A 22,963-nucleotide genomic window follows, 5' to 3' on the forward strand; every position below is an offset into this window, starting at 1 on the left:
TCCCAAACAGACGCCTGCTGAGGGTAGAGCCTGATGCAGGGCTCAGTACCATGTCCCCGAGATCCCGACCTGAGCCAAAATCAAGAGTCAGATGCTTAACTGAGTGAGCCACCCAGGGACCCCTGGGCTATGTTATTTAATTGCCTAAATGACTAAAGACAATATCAACCAATAATTTTGAGACACAAAACAAAGACCTCAGGATTGTCAAGAACTTCTCTAAAAGGAAGATGTTGATCTTGCTGAAAAAAGTGACAGTATTACCGTGTTACTGCTGAGAGATGTGGAATTTTCCCCAGGAATTCCAGAATCTAGAGGAATCTTAACATATGATATTAGTGGAAGAGATTCATGTGGTGGTAAAATGTTGATAATCTTGAGATATGAAGAGGTCCCGGGTTTTCTGACCCTTTATCTAACTTTTATAAATGAAATAATGAAGTATGTTGAGCATCATATTCCTGCTTCTTTATTTGAGTTCACGGCTACCAGACACCTGTCCATTTGGGCCTCTTCCCCTCTGCTGTGTTCCATTCTTGGCTCCTCTTGACTCACTGTGAGACTCTCCTGAAGCCCTAATGGACCTGGCGGTATCAGTTACAAATCATGATTGTTTGATTTGGATCTATGTTATTAGTATCTTTTTTAAAATTTTAATTATCTAATTTATTTTTGAGAGAGAGTGAGCGAGAGAGAGACAGAAAGTGAGCACAAGTGGGGGGAGAGGCAGAGGGAGAAGGAGACTCCCCACTGAGCAGGGAGCCCGATGTGGGGGCTCAATCCCAGGACCCTGCGATCATGACCTGAGCCGAAGGCAGACGCTTAACCGACTGAGCCACTCGGGCGCCCACATTATTAGTATCTTATATATATTTCTATTGCCAAACCACCATATTGTTTTGAAATTATCTATTTAAATGTATTTATCAGTAGAATATAAACTCCACGAAGACAAGAATTTTCTATGTCCGGTTTATAACATGAACTAGATTCTTAATACCTTGGAACTGTGCCTGGTGTGTAACAGGAACTCACAGATATTTGGTGAATGAAAGAAGGAATATATCATTCATTTCCACTAGACTGCTCATTCTTTGGCACATTTAAGTGTTTAATGAATGTCTATCAAATTAAAGGTGAACAACTTAGTTGTCTGTATAGCTAAATCTTTTTGAACCAAGAGCAATAAAGAGAATATCAGAAATTAACAATATTCTGCATTCCATGGGGAAGGCAAAAATCTCTGTTTCACTACAGACTGCTTGATCATTCTAGCATCACCTGATATTTAACAGATGAAGACTGGAAATCTGGGTTATCAAGAGAAGTCATGACCATTTCCTTCTCGCTCAAGAATGTTCTAATCTGCGTATTAATGAAATGTTATCTGATAATCTATTTCATCCAATTTATTTATTTGTTGTGCCCTGAAACTATGATAATATACCATAAGTAAAATACTCTGAAAAATGTAGGATAAAAATTGTTAACTGAATATATTACTCAAAATAACGGTCTAGCCCTTCCTAGCAGAGAAAACATTTAAATTATATTTATATATAGCTATATAAGCATGTCTTCAATTAAAGGATAGTTATCTTCCTGCTGTAATTTGAAACTGCATATTTACAAATCTTAATACTAGGAGCATGTACTTACATGATTTTCATGAGTAAAATAAAACATATTAAACTGGCATAACTATGGGAAAAGTTAAAATATTAAAAACTCAAATTATAAAATATTTAAAGAAGTGTCATTTTACTGCTTTCAAGCTCATAAGCCCTGATAGCTCAAAAACTCAGTACTCAGATTTCTTCGAGTGAATTATTTTAATTAGTGGATTAGAGTACTTTGCCTTTTACCAATCCACTTATTATCAATAAATACTTTTAGCAAAGCATATGAAAGTGGTCCAAAACTTTCATTTTCTAAGTATGTTTCAATAGTAGAATGGCACTCTTACTTATACTGATTTGTTTTGAGAACATTTTTATTGAAAATTATAAGGTAAATTTTAGCGGTAAACATTGGAGTCAGTGAGTCAAAAATTCTGGCTCCTTGTCTTAGGAGCTGAGTGATTCTGAACAAATTATTTAATCTCTCTAAATTATAATTTTTGCATCTCCCAAATGGGGAAATAATGGTACTTATTTTGGGAATGATATAAAAATTACAAGAGATAAGTATCTATGTAAAATCCTCAGCATAATGCAGACCCTCGATATAAGCTGTTGTTAGTTATTATTACCATTATTATTATTCTTGGTGGTAGTAGTGGCAGAAATGCCGTATGAACTGTCATAAATCTTCAACTAGCAGAGTCTTCACAAGACAATGAAACTTCACAGTATTTTGACAACTACCAAGAAATGCTGGCAAAAGGCATTATGAGTTTCAACGTCTGCTATCACTCTAAAAGTAGATTAAGTTATAGAAAAACTGAGTAAATCTTAGTCTGCTAAATGCAATTACACTCTATTTGTTGAGTTCTGAATGTCTACACTTCTTGTCACCTGCCCTACACCCACGTTATCTGCTACCCAGTTTAGGGTATGGCTTGAAATATATGCAATCTGATGACTTGAGAACTTTATGAGTACTAAACCACAGTTCCAGCATTTTCCTACAACACAGCTCTGCTCCCGTGGCACCATCCTCAGACTTGACATCCTGCCCCAACAAGTGGCTTAGATACACCTGCACTAAACTTTTCACAGCCACTCTCCTCTGACACAATTTCTTCCTCTGAGCTTTTGCAGAAACCACGCTCTCCAACATGGGCGCCGGTAGCTGCGCCTGACTCTTTCAGGTTAAATTTAAATTAAATAAAATTAAAAATCCACTTCTTCTGTTGCATTAGCTACCTTTCAGCAACCACACATGGCCAGTGACTACCGTATTTGATTACGCAGATACAGAACATTTTTATCACTGCAGAAAGTTTTATCATGCATCACTGATCCAGACTAATTTTCCCTCAAGCATATTTCCATTCATGCCACACTAAGAACTAAGCAAGAGGCTATTAAAGAAAAAAAATGTCGGGGCGCCTGGGTGGCTCAGTCAGTTAAGCGTCTGCCTTCAGCTCAGGTCATGATCTCAGGGTCCTGGGATCGAGCCCCACATCAGGCTCTCTGCTCAGCGGGGAGTCTGCTTCTCCCTCTCCCTGTGCTCTTCCCCTCAACTCGCACTTTCTGAAATAAATAAATAAACTGAAAAAAAAAAAGGTCAAATCAGTTAGCTATATCTTGAGCTAAACAGTCACTTATATATGTGTGTACGTTTGTATGTGTTGGACTTCTGAGAACATGTAGTAAATGATTGTGAACAATGTCCCTCAGAGAATTGAATGCAAGTATGTATTGCTTTTCTCAAATTTATATTATCATGAAATATTTTTAATAGAAGTATCTCCAGGGAACTCTAACCTTTGAGAAACATACATAAGCACCAGCATTTTTCAGAAAGGAGAACAAGCATCCCTGGTTACAGAGAAATATAACAAAATCAGTTTATAGTTTCTCAACTTCGCCATATCAGCTCGCTAAAACACATCTGCCCGATGATGATGCCTAAGAGAAAGTTTTAATGCCAGTTTCTCTTTCCCTATCTCCCATTTGACAATCTCCTCCACTTTCCAAAACAACGATATGCCTTTCAGCACACCAGAAATTTGGAGGCATTGCCCCAAAGAAACATCTTTGGTTACAAAAGAATAATTTAAAACACTGATTATCTGCAAAGCCTCTTGCAATCAGTGTACATAATCCCATAGAGGCATTTCCAATAAAGTTTACTTACAATTTTTAATAAAAATATTAACATGCTGATAAATAATTATGCTGTCCCAAGCAATGGTGCCTGAGTATTAACAGCAATTCAATTCTAAGAAAAATTTAAAAACTCAAAGATTTTGGTTGAAGGACATTTTAAAAATTCAAATTATATATATACTTTTGTAGCAAAAAATGAGACAATTCTCCAAGGTACTGGAAGTAGAGTTGATGCATAACTGACTGAGCCACACAGGCGCCCCTGGAAGAGTTTTGTTTCAAAATGTCAATATTTACAATGCACTGCAAACTACCTCATTTGCAGCCATTTATAGCTCTGAAAAAAACATCAGATGCCATTTAAAAAAATGCTTCGAGGGAATATGGTTTTCAGAAATTCCTTCTTTGTTCAGTAAAACATTGCTCGTCCTACATCACAGTGTCGTTGGTGTTCTAAAGTGTTATGATAATAAAATTGTCAGCTAACCTATACTGAGTGCTTACTGTGTGTAAGGCAAGGTGTTTTACACACATTAATTCAACTAATCTTTCTCCCCAGCTGTACTGAAGAGTAACTGACAAATATAATTGTATATATTTAAAAGGCATGATGTGGTGATTTGATATATACATGCACTGTGGAATGATTAATAAGATCGAAGTATTTGGCATATCCACCTCATGTAGTTAACCCCTGTGTGCCTGTGGTGAGAACGCTTCAGATCTATTCTCAGCAACTTTCCAGAGTAATTAACTACACTCATCATGTTGGACATTAGATCCTCGCAACTTATTCTTATCACTCAACGTTTGTGCTCTTTAACCTCTATCCCCCCACTTCCCCCCCTCCCGCCACCCCTGCAATCTACCATTCTATTCTGTTTCTGTGACATCGGCATCTTCTTTACTTTTTTTTTTTTGATTTCACATGTAGTAACATCTAATCTTGACAATAACATTTTCAGGTATGCACTATCATCATCTCTGCTTACACATGAGGAAACTGAGGCACAGGCTAGTTAATCTATTAAACTCAGGTTATCTAACTATCAAAACGTGAAGCTGGAAACTCACACCATGACCCAGTGCACAGTATCACCTACTTAGATGTTTTTCCTACCTAAAATCTTCAAGTGTGGAAAGTTTTTCTTCAGCTAGGTTTGCAAGCCTTGGAAGGCAAGACCATACTGTACACCTCTCTAAGTTCCACAATACCAGGATATAGTATTACACATAAAACATATTTAATAAAATCAAGTTCAGTAGTGGTTATCTCTGGGTATTGTGATTAATGCATAATTTTAGCTCTTGAAGACATACAATGTTTGTTGTCATTAACATTTTCCTATTTGGATTTTCTATATCGGGCACGGATTATCTTGTAATAAGAGAAGAAAACGTATTTGTCACGAAGCCACCATTTAGAATCCACAGATACATAAAACAAGGGGAAAAGAGAGGGATGCAAACAAGCAAGAGACACCCACATCAACATGGGAGGCGAGTCAGAGGGTTTGGCCCGACCACTTGGGAGGGCTTGCTTCTCCTTACCTGGTGTCAGGAAACCACAGGGCCCTGGCAGCCCTGGGAGCCGGGCACACGTTCAGACAAGCCAAAAGCAAAATATTGTACTTGTTAGAGGCTATGAAAGAAATTTCCAGAAATCGCGTACTCTTCATTTCGCCATACATTTTAAAGAAAACTTCGACATTTCCAATTAATCACTTCTGCAGTTTTTATTTGAAAAACCCGGTTCTTTACTGGGGCTCCTCAGGGAACTGCTCGGTCCTGTGCAAGCAGTCATTAGTCGTTAGCCATGATTTATTAGGGGCTTTTCAGCTGTACCTTTGAGGTCTAGCAGCCATGTTTTTCCTTTTAAATGAATACAGCGAACTTTTATTTACAGGAGGGCAAAGCGTTAAAAATCATACCTTGGCATGTAAATTTTTTGGAGGGAGTCGTGAGTAATAATTTATCTGCCATTTCTCCAGGACCGGCGCAGCGAGCAATTCCGGGTTCTTTGTATTCCGACTTTACCCAGTCCGATAACCACTGCATGTTACAATCACAGTAAAGAGGGTTGGCTCCAATTGCCCTGGAAAACAACACCACAGAAGCACACACACATACACAGTATGGATGTTTTGTTATTTCCTAAAGGAACATAACTCAAAGTGGCGCTCAGGAGAAAATCCCTACAGATGTATTGATAACAATTTAGAAGAAAATGGAGACATCGGGGATTCCTCATTTTCCTGATTTATGGGCAGCTGGGACTTAGGGGGTTGTCACTAGCCTTAAAAATTTTACCTGGGCTCCACAAGGTGTTCTTGTATTTGCAGAGACAGGTTTATATTGGGTACATGCGTACACGACATGCAGATTAATACTTCCTTCATTCGCTAATGATTTACTGACGACCCAATCACTATGCCAGGTTTTGGGGCCCCAAATTATAAATAATACATTATTTTCAACACCAAAGAACTGCTTCTGGGAAAGTGATTAACACATTCTCAAACATGCAAATAATTCGCATTAGTAAGTGCTACAGTAAAAGTATTTATGAGGCGACTGTGAACAGAGGGGTAAATTTTCTGGGAGACTGGTGGTTAAAAACCTGAGCTTTTACATCGTTAGATTAAGGAGGTGGAAAAGGTTGGGAAGGATGTTTCAGGGTAAAGGACCAGTAAGTGTGAAGGGACCAAGATAAGAAAGGGCATGAAATAATAAAGACGCAGAGAGCTAGTTCACTAGAGTGGATCTGGACCTTCACTAGATGTCTGTCCCTTTACAAAGTCCTTCATTTTAGAACTGGCTTCCCACTCCCATAAGCAGTAGCAGTAATAGAAAAAGTAATCAAGATCATAGCTAACATTTATTACATCAAAATGCAGGTACTGTGCTGAACCACTTGATATGAATTACCTCATTTTACCCTAAATAACAACTCTAGGAGGTCAATAGTATTAATAATTCATTTTACAGATTGAGAAACTGAGGCCAGAGACATCAACCTATGGGTTTTGTAAACTTGCCAAGCTTGGTGCAAGTAGTAGATGCATAAGGTGGCATTTAAAAATGGATTAATTCTGATTTAATTATAAATATAATTAACTTGTGATTAGTAATGCTTCTAGGTCTGTAGTCCAAGCAAAATTAATTCTATTCTTTCATGAGGAAATCCCAAAATATACTTGTAAAACCATAATACTTTATATGGTAGCAGTTTTAATGCCCAACTCTAATCAAGAATTGGAGTGTAGTAAATGCTATGCTCAGATTCAAACTTTTCTTTGAAATTGAAAATGAGCAAAATGATGTTTTGGAGTCATTTAATGTCATCTCTACTGACATTTGCTAAGTCTTTCCTATGTGAAGGGACGCAGTGGAAAAAGTGAAGGGAACAGAGCTCTTTATGATCTAGAGAATCAAAGACAAATGCATAAAAGAAACGCAGGACAGACAAGACACATGGCAAGGACAATTTGAACTGCTCCTACTGTTGGTGGGGGGTGCTCACGGAAGGAAAAGATCTGCTCACCTCGGGCAGCGCCTTCCTTAAGCTGCCTTTTCGGATAAATCACCCAAACACTAACAGAATGACTACTTTCTTCTTAATGTTGCAAACTTTCCCAGACAGTGCCAAATTATGCACCCCTGAGCTGGAAGGCTTAATCACACTGTATCTCATGCAAATGACATCCATGGAATTTGTAGAGGGGTAGGGGGGCGATGTCGCCTTTGAGGTAGGTGCTGGGGTTCACACACAAAAAAGTGGAGGTTTTGCCTCCTGGGACCCAAGAGTTTAGTGAGAGAGATATTAACAGTAGGCACCAAAGAGTCTGATAGACAGATGCACACAAAACCTACGGTGATTGCCAGAGCCCCATAAAGCACGTTTAGATATAGCATGATTGACTCCTGGCTCCTATCCTCTGCCCATCCCCTTTCTCAGTTTTCTAAACGTATCTTCTTGGGATTTGGTGGGTTTTGGAGGGGAGGAGAAAGCCAAGAGAGAATATGGCAGGCAATTTCTGGGGAACTGATAGGCAACTGATAGCCCCTGCTATTTAACCTGAAGCATAATTGCCACCAGGGGGCACCAAACCAGCCCTGAGCTAAGAAAGTCTTAGATCTTAAATCTCTGTTCCTGGATTTTCCTTGTAGGTTTGCTATGGTCTCCACACCACCCTTATAAATAATGGAATAACGGAATTTGACCCAAAAGAGTGTATGACATATTTTTATGTTGTTTTGTTGTGCTTTCCAAAAATAAGGAGATACAAACAGGCTGTTATGAGACAGAGCACAAAGAAAACAAACAAACAAACAAACATTTCACCCAGTATGAGGATTTGGCAGTTTCCCCGCTATCATACTACAAAGGCTTAAACCATCTCTAATTTATTTTTCCATGGTGCCATAGCCAGCACTGAATACTATTTGCTAAATAAATGGATCCAGTTTGAGCAAATCAAGATAGGCTTCATAAAGGACATGATACTTAGAATGTCACCTGGAAAGTACAAGGTTTGTGCAGACTGAATGGAAAGGGAACTGATATTCTGGAATCAGAGAACGTTAAGAGAAAAGGCATAGCAAGGAAGCTGGAGAGCCATGTTTGTAAGAAGACAATTTTAGCTAAGCAAAGAGAATTCAACTCCTTTAGATAATAGTAAGGGCCAAAAGGATAAATGAAGGCTATCTTGCTGAAAGCCCTGTATGTAGGTTGAAAATCTTCACATTTTCTTTAAAGATGGAGCCAACCACATCTCATGTTGTGACAACAGAAGAGATGGCAGAGGACTGTGTGTGAGTTTGACCCTACACCCACATTCACGAACTAGGTACTCACAGGTGTGATAACGCAGAAAGATCATTGAAAGCACCTTCAGGCACAACAGAAATGTCATTTCCATGTAATGAACTAAAAGCAAAAAAAAAAAAAAAGAAGTATTAAATTTCTTACATGTCAGAGAGTTCAGAAAAATTCTCACACGTGTGTGAGACTTTAGTTTACAATAGGCATTTTAAGTCAGTACAGAAAATATGATCTATTTAATATACAGTCTTGATGTAAATGGGTATCTATTTGGGAAAACAAAATTTCCTATTTCACATCATATGCATAAAGTCAATTCTAGATTGAAGAGCTAAATGTGAAAACAAAACTAAAAATATATGAAAAGAAAATAGGGAAGAGCTCCTTTTTATAAACATAGGATGGGAAAGGCTTTCTTTTCTTTTAAGATTTTATTTATTTATTTGAGGGAGAGAGAGAGATCAGAAGCACGGGGAGGAGGCAGAGGGAGAAGCAGACTCCCCACTGAGCAGGGAGCCTGATGTGGGACTTGACCGCAGGACCCTGGGATCATGACCTGAGCCAAAGGCAGATGCTTAACCGAATGAGCCACCCAGGCGTCCTGGGAAAGGCTTTCAAAGCACCATATAAAAGTCAGAAACCATAAAGGAAAAGAGTAACACATTTTTGACAACACAAAATATATCCATAATATGAAAGATAACATATAAGGAACAGAATGGAAAATATTGACAACATATATAAGATACAAGGATTAATTCACTTGTTAAAAAGACCTGCAAAGTCAGAGTGAAGTAGTGGATGCATAAAGAAATGTATGTGAATAAGGAAAAGACAAGGTACCCAATAGAAAATCAGAAATGATATGATCAGGCCCATGGAATAAGAAACACAAGTAATCAATAAAAAAATAAAATATACACAAATGCTCTAGTTATTAGAATTTCAAATTAAAATAGGAATGGAAAATAATGTTCAATCTGTCATAGAACTATTAATATTATTCCATATTTGTCAGAGTGCTTTGAAATAGGTACTCCATTAAAATAGGTACTCAATCTGTCATAGAACAAAAATGAAAGAATTAATACCATTCAATATTTTCCAGAGTGCTTTGTAACAGTACTCTACTAAAAGAGAGTTGGTGGAAAATAAGTTTGTAAACTGACAAATTCTTGTTTTGGAGGGAAAACCTGACAGTTACTTTTGGTATCCTCACAACACACTTGACAGTTAGATGAATGTGTAGGATGTTCATTCCAGCACAGTATGGAATAATGAAAATCTGGACTCAAACCACATGACAGTTGGGGCACCTGGGTGGCTCAGTCGGTTAAGCGTCTCACTCTTGATTTCAGCTCAGGTCATGATTTCAGGATTGTGAGACTGAGTCCGTGTCGGGCTCTGTGCTGGGCATTCATCCTGCTTAAGATTCAATCTTTCCCTCTTCCCTTCCCCCCCACTAAAAAATAACAAAAAACTCCCCCAAACCCAAAAACCACCACATGAGAGTTAAAGATGGGGATGATTAAGTAAGCTATGGTTCCTTCATCCTATGGAATATTCTTGTACAAGTTAAACAGCTAAGGAATATTTTTATATGATGGAATGGAAATACTGTAAAGCATATTGTCAAATAAAAGCCGATGACAGAACAAGAACAAATCCTATTTATGCTTGTTTAGAAAGTGTAGAGCCGTGGGCATACGTGTATCAGCATCTAAAAGCAAATGCATATAAAAAGGGACAGAAGACAACATAAAACTGTTTATTAATTCTGGGGGAGGGGATTGTGATTGGGAATCATGTCTCACTTCATATATTTAAAATACATTTTAGGTGCATCTGGGTGGCTCAGTTGTTAAGCATCTTCTTTCGGCTCAAGTCATGGTCCCAGGGTCCTGGGATTGAGCCCCACATCGGGCTCCCTGCTCAGTGGGAAGCCTGCTTCTCCCTCTCCCACTCCCCCCTGTTTGTGTTCCCTCTCTGTCAAATAAATAAAATCTTTAAAATAAAATAAAATACGCTTTAATAGTAAAAATGTACTCATTGATTATGTAATTTTTAAAGAAATTTAAATGTCTTGTATTTTGTTCAAAATGAGTTGGATCTGCATATTATTATTATCTATTACCAAATCAATGACTACAGCAACAATGTGGTATCATCCAAATAAAGGCTGTAGAGTAGTGATACAGGAAAAGATGTAATTTTCCTATTTCCAAATTTGTAGTAAATCCTAATATATATGTCTGAAAATGCCCAAGGATCAAAAAAGCAGTTAAATCGGTAAAAAACACAAGCCAAAACTCAGATCCCTGAGATAAGAGATATTTTGTTGACCATAAGATGCTTACAGTAATCGGAGAGACTTCAAGCCATCGAAGGTTCGAGGAGGAATACATCTCAAACGGTTGTAACTAAGAATTCTGAAAGCATACATAGCAGATTTGTTTTACTCAGATACCCCCAAATGGCCAAATGTCATTTTAAAAATAAAAAGGCTAAAAAAAAGGTTGTTTCAGCATTTTATAACCTGGGAATATTGATGTACAGTATTTTGTGACTGTGTTTTCAGTAATACAGCATATTTCTTTCTAAATACAGTCTAGAATGCTTCCTGCCCCGGCTGATGCTAATGCCTCAACTATTCCCTCCCTCAGCTGACAGACTTCTTAAGGATCTCTCCCAGCCCCACCACAAACATAAATTATTCTTTGTTTCTTTTCTGGAACCCAACAGGTTTTTATAATATCTGTAGTTGTTTGTTAATTGAGGTTGTTCTTGTCTCTTTCTCCCAACAATATTTATATTTATTGAGGGCAGGCTCTATCTGTCTTGTTAACAGAGAATGTCCAAGTGCCTGGAAAATGCATTTTGTCCAGTGAATTAATAAATATTCAGGACCCGATTTTCATACTCACAAGGTGAGGAGCTGGGTCATGTTGCTGAAGCTCTGATTAGAAAGGGTGCTTATTCGGTTGTTACTTAAGTCTCTACAAGAGAAAAGAGAAACAAATGGGGTGAACTGTTAGCAGAGAAGGTGAAATATTAGTGATTCTTCCAAAGAGAAGGCTTTTCTTGCTTGATCACAGGGGCACTGCCAGCACTCAGCTTTTACCTGAAAATAACCAAACACTGGATAACCCCTGGGATGGACTGTAATAGTCATAATTATTCACGCCTCGCCTGTTGAAAGTAGAAGTGATGATGTTTTGCTTTGGCCAGTTGAAGGGAGTACGGCCACCTCAGAACTGAAGGTTAGAACGAGCTCACGCTTCCCGTATTGCCCTCTGCTTGCTCTTCTGCAAGACTTGTGATGTTCCACAGCCAGGGCCTGCGTCCTGGTCCCAGAGCAAAGACATGGGGAGGCCCCTCATAATGGACACATTTTATGTGTGAGAGATACACCTTTGTTCTTGAACGTTCCATTGGTTTCATATCCTTTAGCTTCCCTGGTACACACAGGCAAATTTGATAACTAAAAGCATTCATTTGATTACATTTGCAATGCCATAATGAAAAACTTTGCCCTTGGCAAAGTCACTGGCACACAACACGCAGGTCCTCAATAAATATCGGTTTAATTAATAAGTAAATAAGAGAGATGTGGGTTTTTTAACCAATGCTACATGGCTATTTATAGCCAAGTATAACTGGTACTACAGGTTGTGATTTATATTCAGTGAACTTGATCTTCTTTTTATTATATATATCTGTGACTATATATGACATGACACATGTAATACATATTGTGACTATAATTATATTGCAGTATAATGCAATATAATAATATATAATATACAATGGCATATTATGTATCTTTGGCAATTTTGCAATAGGAAGAAATGAGTGAGTATATAATACACATAGTCATAGAGTGATATGTATATATTCACTGATTTTTCTCTACTGCAGAATGCTAAATACATAAATAAAAGGAAGATTTATGAATAAATGAAAAATTCTAGGTCATGGTTTATGATCACTGTATGTGTGTATATTCACTACTTTTTCTTAAAGCAAAATATATAAATAAATGTAAAATGCAAAAGAACCTAAGATTATCCATTCCTTTATTAAAATGACCAAAATATCAGTAAAATGAACCTATACAACTTGAGAAATGATAGGAATGCTATAGGAGCTTCATGATCCATCTTCTTGGCTGCTGAAGTACTATCCCTAAATTCAGAAAGTAAATAAGTGTGTCTATGTTAGCAGCAGTTATTTGCCTAGAGTAGCATAAATGAGTCATTGGTATAAAGCCATTTCTGGATCTACAAATGCTCATTTTTCATTTCCAAACTGGTCTTAAATAATTGCATAGTGTCCCATAAATGACCCAGTTCTGCCGAAGTGACCCTCCGGAAATTGCAGCAATTTAATGGTTTATTTAACAGAACAAAGTGTATGTAATCAGTTCCTGCTGCTACTAAATAAGTAACGAATGAGAGGCAGGCAGAACAAGACATCTTAGGGGATATTCTCTCTTTCTTAATTTAATCATTTGTCATTTAAACAGTCCTACATACTTTCTACAAAGTGATTTTCTTGCACGTTTAAGGGAAACTGAAAAGGATTAAGTGTTTTAACCAACCACAACCTTCCTAGGGCCAAGATTACATTGAAAAATGTAACATTTTCTGTGACTTACATTTCTAGAATTCACTAACTGGGGATCAACCTCCTTATTGTAGGAACACTAGAAATTGGCCTCCTCAGCCAGCCATATTTATTCTAAAAAAACATAGGACTTAAACTAAAGTATTTCCCTTTATATTTACTCCTGTTGCTTATTTTTGTTTGTTTGTTTTTTGAGAAGCTTTATCAATTACCAGCAAGGCTACTCTAAGTATGACATTATATACAGTAAGATTATCTCTTTAAAAATATTGTGCATATGACTAGATCGAAATGTTGGTATATTTAAATATAATCTTGTATTATCACTTAAAAATCATTTACATTGATGAAAAAGAGAGATGTTATTTTACGAGGGCATCAAAGCCAAGTGAAAAGTCAGTGCTGAAATTTATGCTCAGAATGTCAGCATCTTTGTCAAGTTTACTTAAATACTGTGGAATTAAAAATGAATTTCATAAAATTAAATTCGAATACTGGAAATCCATAACTTAACTTAGAGCGTATTATATAAGAAAATCAAACCTAATAAAATGTATTATGAGTAAAGTTATTATCATCCACAATCTTTTGCTTAAAGTCAAGAAGAATAAAGCCATTACTTTCTCTCTTTCTTTCTTTTCTTGGCTTGTCATAAAATAGCCCATGTTCATTATCAGTAGAAGTATCGAATTTACTTGCATTTCTCTAGTTCTCTGATACTTAGACTTTATCATATTTGTATTTTGAATCGAGGAGGTCCTTTCTCTAAGACACAACACTGCCTGACTGATATTCAATGAAGATGCACCTAGTGATCCAGAACCGCAATGAGGAAGGAGGGAAGCATCTAACTGTAAATGATTTATATTATCTGAAAGGTTCACTAAATCTTCTGCCCCTTGCTACCCCCATCTTGGTGAACTAGAATAAGTCAAAGATGGAAAAAAATACAATACGTTACTTACATAAGTGTTAAATGTTTGTAGTTATAGAGCTCCTTAGGCACCAATGTAAATTGGTTCCCATCCAGATACCTAAAAACAAGGAAACAATATTATCTTTTTTTAAAGGAACAATGCTGTGGCATAAATTAGTTTCACTTTTAACTGAGGCAAGGAAGCACTTCGCAATTCTGGCTTTAAGACATCACGTTCGCTCTAGCTGGGATTGTTATTTAAAAGAAGTAAATGAAAAAAAAAAGCGCAGTTGTCCAATCCAGTAGAATTATTTTATGGAATCACTTAGTGTAAATTATAAAACCAAGGAGAGACTGGTGAGCCCAATTCTTTGTGGTTTATGTAATGACACGAACCACGTGTCCAACCATTTGTGCGTCAAGAAGAAGGTTCATTCAATCAACCATATTTTCCGTCAGCCTCCAGTCTGCTCTTATTTACGTGGGGACAATACCATGAAATGCATTCACTACTGACAGAACCTTGCTACTGAGGGCAAGACCATTCTTCACCACCCTAATAGGGATCCATACACTTAGCAAATAACAATCTATGCTTTAAAGGAGATACTTAGGATTTCGAATTAGATTTCAGTTAAAAATAACCTAAAAATTGTTTTTAACCACTGTATATCTGCTTTGTGATAATAATTTTAGAAGGTTTTACAGAAAATCACAACCTTTATCAAAGGCACAAATACGACGTATATATGTAAAAGTAATAATCAAATAACCACATATATGTGAAGTTTCCTTTTCTGATTAAAGTCAGCAGGATAGGGCGCCTGGGTGGCTCAGATGGTTAAGCGTCTGCCTTCAGCTCGGGTCATGATCCCAGGGTCCTGGGATCGAGTCCCACATCAGGCTCCCTGCTCCTTGGGAGCCTGCTTCTCCCTCTGCTTCTCTCTCTCTCTCTCTCTCTGTCTCTCATGAATAAATAAATAAAATCTTTAAAAAAAAATAAAGTCAGCAGGATAATCTGAAAATAGATAGACACTGGGCTAACCAGCAAGGCATAAAAATGAATGAATGCTTTAGGTTCCGTCCATAATATCACAAAAAGAAAAACTCCATCTCAAACAAGGCTGTATTTTCCCAGAATATAGACAATGAAGGTTAAAATGTCTTTCAGCAACGTGGGCTGTCTGGCTGTAGATGTGCTCACAAACAATTCTGACCCCCTGGCAGAGGGCACCTCCTCCCCCAGTGTCGTGGTCCATCTTGAGATCTAAGGTTGAGGTTATTTGTATTTTTGCTGGATACAGAAGTAGCTGAGAAATTGCCTCAGATAATAATTTATTTCAAATAGTTCAAAATAAAAAGTTATCTAAAAGGCACAAGTTATCAAAATATGTATTAAATATGGGAATAAGAAGAGGGCATGTGTTATGACTTCTAATTCATGCCCGCTCAAATTTTCTGCCTTCGGATTTCTTTTACTCCTTTCTTTCCTCCACCTACATATTTCTTGGTACCACTAGAGGGAAGCATAATCCCATAGACTTCAGTATTCTCCCTTTATTCTGGAAAATGTCATAACAGAAAGCTAAAAGGATTCAGAATGTATGCTATGGATGTTTACATGTAAAACAATCTAAGAGGGAAATTATATGGAACTGATTAAAAATAAGAGATACCATTTGTTCAAAACTGTCCACTAATATGTCCTTAATTTGCCAAATTCTTTAGTAATTTAATATAATATGCAATGAAATTTTTCTAATACATGCATGTACCTGATTGTAGAGAAGGATCCTGCTGACTTTGTATGATTCTAAGAATAAGCTCTTGGGGAGGTAAAACTAGAATTCACAAGAGATGAGTTAATATTTTCCTCATCTCTGTAACATATTTCTTTAGAAAAATACTACTTTTTAATACTTTGTAAAGAAACACATTGAACTGTCTGAAAGAAGAAACATATGGATGGCATAGACAGGATATGAATCAAGAAGGATCTCAGATGTAGTTTAATAAGGAAATTAAAGAACATTTAAAATTATTTGATAGGCATCAGGGGGAGAAGCACTAAGGTAATCGGCCAGGTAAAAAAAAGGGATTCCGAGTTCAAGATAATCTGGTTATGCTGAGTGTTGTGTTCTTGGCTGGGGTGTTCCCAGAATCAATGCTGTGCATACAGAATACTCTAAAGGCATCTAGCTGGATGGAGAGTAATCTTCTGAAATAAATACTTATTAAAATAAGAATTAAGTATTTAATTACACACACACAAAGTAGTGCTTATAGTCAATTAACAACTGTGACTGGCAGCACGAGAGAGAAACTTAACACTTCATAGCAGTTCACATCTAAGAGGGACCTTCTGTGTATGTGCGCTAAGATCACACCTTCTTTTCCCCTAAGTGTTCAATTCAGGACCAAATTAGGGTTCATAGAACTGCACATGATTTGCAAATAAGTCCTCTGATGACTGAAGTGACATCTTCTTGAAACTCATTACCTATGTTCCACGTTGCCAAAAGTTTATCAAAGCTGCTCATTTAGAATGCTTGCACACATGGGCATGAATTATAGGGACACATCTGCACAAATTACATTGGAACTTAAATCATTTTTGATGTATAGTTCCACCCAGAAAAATATAAACAGAGGCAAAATGACTCAACTGCACTCATACCAAGCATTTGTTCCTGGTATATTAGTATGCAGATTACGTAATGGAATGGAGCACACATGCATCATATTATTCAAGCAGCTTGTTCTTGGATTTATTCCATTCCACATATATAACACGAGGCAGCTAAGAAAGTGTTCATGGTGCTTGGTATCTAGATGAGTATACACTGACCAGGTCATCTGTGGTCATATATCAGATATGAAAATGTTAGGGATAATTGGCTCCACACCCTTCAAGATCTAAAGGATTCTAATTCAAGTCCAAAGGGCAGTACGTCTTTTTTAAGGATAAAGATTATGCCAGTTTCTTCTACATCCTAGATATTTATGTATCCCATGTGGGAAGCTATTCTCCCAGTGGACACAGTGGTAAAGAATAATTAACCATATGGAATATCCCAGACAATGTAGATAAACTAAATACACAGCATTTCCCAAGGTGTATTTGATGGAACATGAGTCTTGCAAGATGGTCCATGAGAAAAGGACTATAGGGACAAACATATGGGAGCTATCTTATATTTTACCACCCTCTCTTGGAGCTTCACAGTGCACCTTAGCATAATATAGACAGAAATCCTACAATGAATAAGAGAGAAACACACACAACCAGCATTTCCCAAGTGTATCTAAATTGGCTTTTATACTATCTGTTTTGGGTTTTACATGATACTATTTAATGGCCTGTAGAATAGAATTTGGAAATAGGACTCTGAAGATTTTTGTTTGGTTTCCATTTTCCCTGTTGAAATATTAATTGTTAAGGAAACAGAAAGGCAAGCTCTACTTACAATTCGGTGACGTCTCTGGGAATACCTTTGGGCAAGACCTTCAAGGCCTTGTTGCTGCATCGGACCACTGTATCCAAGCATGTGCATTCCGTGGGGCAGCGAGAGAGTGGAGAACAGCTACTCTCATCATTGCCTGATTTGCCAAAAGAAATACAGGAAAACCCAGATGTGTGGCTTTGAAAATGCAAGAAGGGATGTTATGCTTTTAGCTTAACAAACAAAAGAGTCTTGAGCCACGAGCTCACTTCGGTACACACAGCACATGGAATGTTTACAAATTGATGCCATCCATTGGATACAGCACCGCTTTCAGACTGCCTAGGGCCGAATTCCAGAAAATAACTCACTATTTATATCATCCCTCCAATCATAACAGTAATTTTCTTTGTTCGGTTATTTATACAAATTACACTTATAATAAGAGTATGTAAATTTACACTGAATTATGGAGAAATTATAAGGACACAGACATGAAGCGACATAAAGGGGGTAAAGTGTTTAGCAGATAATGTACAGGCCCCCCATTTTAAAATATAAGGCTCAAAGGGGCTCTCCATTCCCTGGCAGTAATAACAAAACCTGCTACCTTACAAGGCTATTACGAGAATCAAATATGGTGATACATACAGAGCATTAAAAAGTGAAAACTGTTATTTTCGTTAGGTTTCTTAGAATTTCTATTTTCTTAAGTCAATTGCTTTTCTCCTTTGAAAATGGCAGTTACTAAAAGAGAGGCATAGAATAATAAAGTTAAAATGAAACTACATAAATAGTACCAACCACAAGTTGGAAACTGGAAAATTTAAATAAAACATTCAGAAACACAAATCAAAGGGACGTGGATGTGAAAGCAAATCTGAGGAAGTATGTGCCCTGTTTCTAAAACAAAACAAAACAAAACAAAGCAAAAGCAAAAAAGGCACAAAACTATCTGTTGCCTGAACTAGGACACACTGTTCTAGTTGGGCCCCACAGCATCAGATGGGTCACATGAACGTCTGGTGCCGGAAGATTTAGCAAGGCTTTCTTACCATCATCACAGGTGAAGTCTTGAATGGCGACGTCCTGGATGGGGATTTCTTTGAGGAAGTATGGTTTCTGACAACGAGGATTTCCAGTTACAATTCTTTTCTTCCTTAGCCATTCACCCAGCCAAGCCAGGTAGCAGTTGCAGTTAAAAGGATTGGCCAACAGGTTTCTAAGAGCCGCATGCAAACAAGGCAGGGTTGAGTTTAGGGTTTCGCTTTGTTCCTTCTCAAAACCCCATGCTACCATTTTCCCCCACACTTTTTCTGCTGCAATGATTCCTTCTTATTCTTTGTATTGCCCGTGCCCCTCCCCATCTCTTTCCCCCATTCATAATCATACACACCATACAGGATGCATTTTTTTTGGCTAAAATATGTACGTTTGGAACTTAAAAAAATAACAACACTTTTACATAAGAATTCTTCAAATAATTTCATGTGGAAAATAAAGCAAAGGCAGCAATTTTGGGGTTTACGCAGTGGATCCTGATAGAGATATCATTTAGAGATAATTTAAACTCATCAGCGATCTGACTTGCTGTCAAACTTCCCTCCACTGATAATGCAGTAATTTAATATAAAGATGAAGGCTGATTACCTTATATTATTGAGTTTAACCTGACAACAGCCATTTCATTAATTTGTCATTTCAAGATTTCCATCTCTTATTTGCTCCAGAGAATAGGTTTCCCATCTAAACTGACAGCTGAGTTGATTAAATGCCAGTTATAAAAATGAATTTACTTCTACAAATCTCAATACTTTTGGCATCTCACCACTTCAGCACAAACCTATTGACAACCTTATTATTTATAAACATGCTATCTTTAATATGCACAAATTAGTCACTCGATGTAAAGTGTCACATTTTATGTGGAAAGAGGATTAAGTACTTTACTGATGGATGGATGCTTCCCTCAAATTATATCTTCAGTGACTTATGTTGGACATTTTTTTTTCTTTCTAACTACCTTTTGAGTTAGATTAGTATATTTAGATGCCATCATTACTAGGAAATCAAATCTGTTATAAGATTTATCATCTCAAACAGTGCTTTTTAGATACTGACGTATAAGAGAACTGAAATACATTATTTAGAGGGCTTAAAACAAAACACCTTCTGAGTGTCTATAGACTAACAAATATTCTTTATTTTCTAACTGTCTACATAAAATATCCTCTTGGACAGGCTCAACCTATTTCTTCAATATTTTCCTAATATCATAGTAAATGCCCTCTAGTGAACAGTTTTTATTGTTGGTCTGGTCATCCTAATGTAGCTCCTGTCACGGCGAATGATCCTTCTGAGCATGGTTTGTTGGCAATGTCCCTATCAAGCTCTGTTTTTATGATACTTGGGCTGAAAAGACTCCAATGTGAGAACACCAGAGAAAATCTACAGCATTTCTGTGATGTGCAGTGCCATCAAGTTATAATAAAATGAAAATTTATAAATGAAGCCACATCACATTATTATAAAAGAGTCAATGGAAAAATAGTTAAAGTTTTGCTAAATTTTAATATAAGATAGTAGGTAATATTTTTAGAAAAATTAAAATAACCTTAACATGGACACATTTTGTCGATCCATAAACACTTGATCACATTTTTGTGAAATGCCTAATAATGCATTAAAATGCTATTAAAAGAAATAAGAAATATAATACACCGGGTCAGTCATGCATAAATGAACACTATCCTTCATACTTACAGAGTAGATAAAGAATGGAGAGTATCAAATGCCCCTGGTGCGATGGTAGTAATTTGATTATCATATAAAGAAAGCAAACGCACAGAACTCAGTCCTATGAAACTATCATTGCCAACACAGCTTATACGATTACTTCTCAACATCCTGAGGGAAAAGAGAACATGGTTATGGAGAGAAAGCATCAAGCAATCCGCTTTGCCTATCCGAGGACCCAAATAACCCCTCTTTGCAAATGTGCAACATTCGTTAACTGGTTTCCGAATGATCTCTTGTCATTAGGCATCACTGCGGATGTACACCAACAATTGCGTGAGAATAAAATGCGTAGCTTACAATGATCACACTGCACTACAGAAGAGACCGGTGAGCCTCGCGTGGACTCCCGGCCCCATCTCCCCTCTGATGAGGTTAGAATGTTCTTTCCTCTGATGCTGTAACTGTGTTTGCCTGATTACATAATGTCCCAATTCACCTACAGCTCTCTGAGCCCTTGAAGCCCCGTGATCTGTGTATCCACGGTAGCATTACATCGGAGGTTTAATAGAGAGGAAGCCGAGAAGAATCAATAGTCACAGCGGATGGAGAACAGAGGGGGCACCTCAAGGACTCACAGGCCAAGATAATGTCAGCACGGGCTGGGGAACCCAAATGAGATGGAGCACCCACAAATCTTGCACAAATTATTTATGAAAATTATTGTTTTAAAGTTTGGAACTTAAAAAGAGGCGATCATTAACAGATTCCAGTTGTTCACAGTGAAGTTTAAATACGCTTCTCTTGAAAGAATTCTGACCTTTTTTAAACATTTTTTAGTCATTGCCATTAAGAGGATTATTTCCTCGTCCCTCCTGAAGTTTTGGCTCCATTCTTAATTCTCCGTTGAACTGTTTATTTGTGGGCCTTAGAAAAGGAATGAAAAATTTCTTAAAAGCCCCCACGTAAAAATGAATAGTTGCCACGAATCTTATTGAGAAATAAGGCTGAAAAGTTATTTCCCTTAATTTTTCTAGACATGTGTAGACCACCCTACCCTTCTAGAAGATTGCAGTATATAAAACAGAGAGGCAAAAAGAAATGAATAACAGAGTGTTCCTTTAAAATTCTAGAATTTTATCTTATCTATAGAAATAAATAAGAAATATCAATTTTGGCGATCTGCTAAGTCACAGACAGAAAGAATGATGCCGTCCTTATCAAGGCATCACTTTATGTTCGGAAGCAAATACACAACAGAAAGGTATTTCTAGCAGCACTATCATTTGCTGTTAAGTAACGAAGAATACTTGGTCTTAATCTTGGTGAAGTCACGGACCCCTGGGAGAAGCTGAAGAAAGCTTTGCTTTCTGTTGCTAGAAAAATCCAGAAGCACACACAGGTACTACATTTTGCCTGCAACGTCAAATATTCAGCCTCACTGAAATCTGTGCACGTACTACTAAGAGGTTTACTAGTCCTACAGAGTTAAGATGTCTAGGGATAGTGGGGGCGCCTTGTCACAATCTTCACAGTTCCAAGCCGAGAGATACCACTTGGAGAAATACATATGTCTAGACAAACCTACTTTTGTCCTTTGAATACTCTGAGCTTGGCTCTAAAATGCTCTATTATTCTTGTGTAGCAGAGTGGCTGAAGGAGACAGCCAGGGGCATCTGTCTTAGGTGCCAAATATGAGGCACAAAAACATTGCTAGAAATATAATGAAGGAGGACTTGTCTCAGGGAGAGTCCTGTGAATGGAACTAGTCAGAAAAAAACACTTTAATGAGCTGCCTAGGTCGGTGTTATGGACTTGACTCTGTGCTCTAAAATTCATATGTTGAAACCCTAACCCCCAAGTGACTATATTTGGAGAGAGGGCCTTGAGGGAGGTAATTAAGGTTAAATGAGGTCCCAAGGGTGGGACCCTATTCTGTTAGGACTCACGTCCTTATAAGAAGAGGAAGGCACACCAAGAGCTCGCTCTCTCCGCACACATGGGAAGGCCATATAAGAACAGAGTGAGAAGGCACCATCTACAAGCCAAGAGGAGATCTTGCCAGAAACCAGCCCTCTCAGTACTTTGATCTTGGATTTCTGGCCTCCAGAACTGTGAGAAAACAAATTTCTGTTGTTGAATCATCAGTCTGTGGTATCTTGTTATGGCAGCCCAAGGCAGGCTAACGGTAGGTGGGATACAGACTCCTTCCACCTCCTTCCCCACCTCTCCCCATCCCTCATGCTGCCCCTTCCAAAGAGAAGGTTCCTGTAACAAGTAGTCCCCCAACTAGTATCCAACAAAGGAGGCTTCTGCTTGCTGGATTCCTGTTTTGCTGAGTTGCCGGAGGCAGCCCGGTGGTGGGGGGAGGAGAGCGGGAGTAGATGGATCCACCTGGGGTACATTTTCTCTGCTCTCCCCTCTCCTCTCCTCAGTATCTCCTCCATAAAAAGACTAAAGGAATATTTGCATAACATTTTGAAGGGGCTCAAGTTAGTGTGTGGAAGGGTTGCAGGCTGGGCTGGTCCTGCTGGAGGTTAAATGCCACACTTTCCCTGTGAAGCTCAAGAAGCACACATCTACGTACACGGGCAGAGATTTTTCAGGAGGATTTGAATTTAGGAAGCCATGAACGCATCCA

The 22,963-nt window shown here is 37.7% G+C and overlaps 1 protein-coding gene across 4 annotated transcripts in view; it reads right to left on the reverse strand.

Annotated features, from left to right (window-relative positions):
* The window catches only part of SLIT2 (slit guidance ligand 2), a 358,823-nt gene that overhangs the window by 49,606 nt on the left and 286,254 nt on the right, over window positions 1–22,963 (reverse strand). For all 4 annotated transcript variants that reach the window (XM_028088528.2, XM_028088519.2, XM_028088545.2 and 1 more), the window contains 8 exons: window positions 20,350–20,493; window positions 18,642–18,808; window positions 17,611–17,743; window positions 14,193–14,261; window positions 11,526–11,597; window positions 10,959–11,030; window positions 8,635–8,706; window positions 5,708–5,871 (listed from right to left, as the gene is read on the reverse strand). In XM_028088528.2, coding sequence (XP_027944329.1) covers window positions 5,708–5,871; window positions 8,635–8,706; window positions 10,959–11,030; window positions 11,526–11,597; window positions 14,193–14,261; window positions 17,611–17,743; window positions 18,642–18,808; window positions 20,350–20,493 — 893 coding nt within the window. The remainder of the gene's footprint in view (window positions 1–5,707; window positions 5,872–8,634; window positions 8,707–10,958; window positions 11,031–11,525; window positions 11,598–14,192; window positions 14,262–17,610; window positions 17,744–18,641; window positions 18,809–20,349; window positions 20,494–22,963) is intronic.

Source organism: Eumetopias jubatus, unplaced genomic scaffold (genome assembly GCF_037043125.1).
Source record: "Eumetopias jubatus isolate StellerSeaLion01/CBP00866 unplaced genomic scaffold, mEumJub1_p1.0 scaffold_2, whole genome shotgun sequence".
NCBI classification, from domain to species: Eukaryota; Metazoa; Chordata; class Mammalia; order Carnivora; family Otariidae; genus Eumetopias; species Eumetopias jubatus.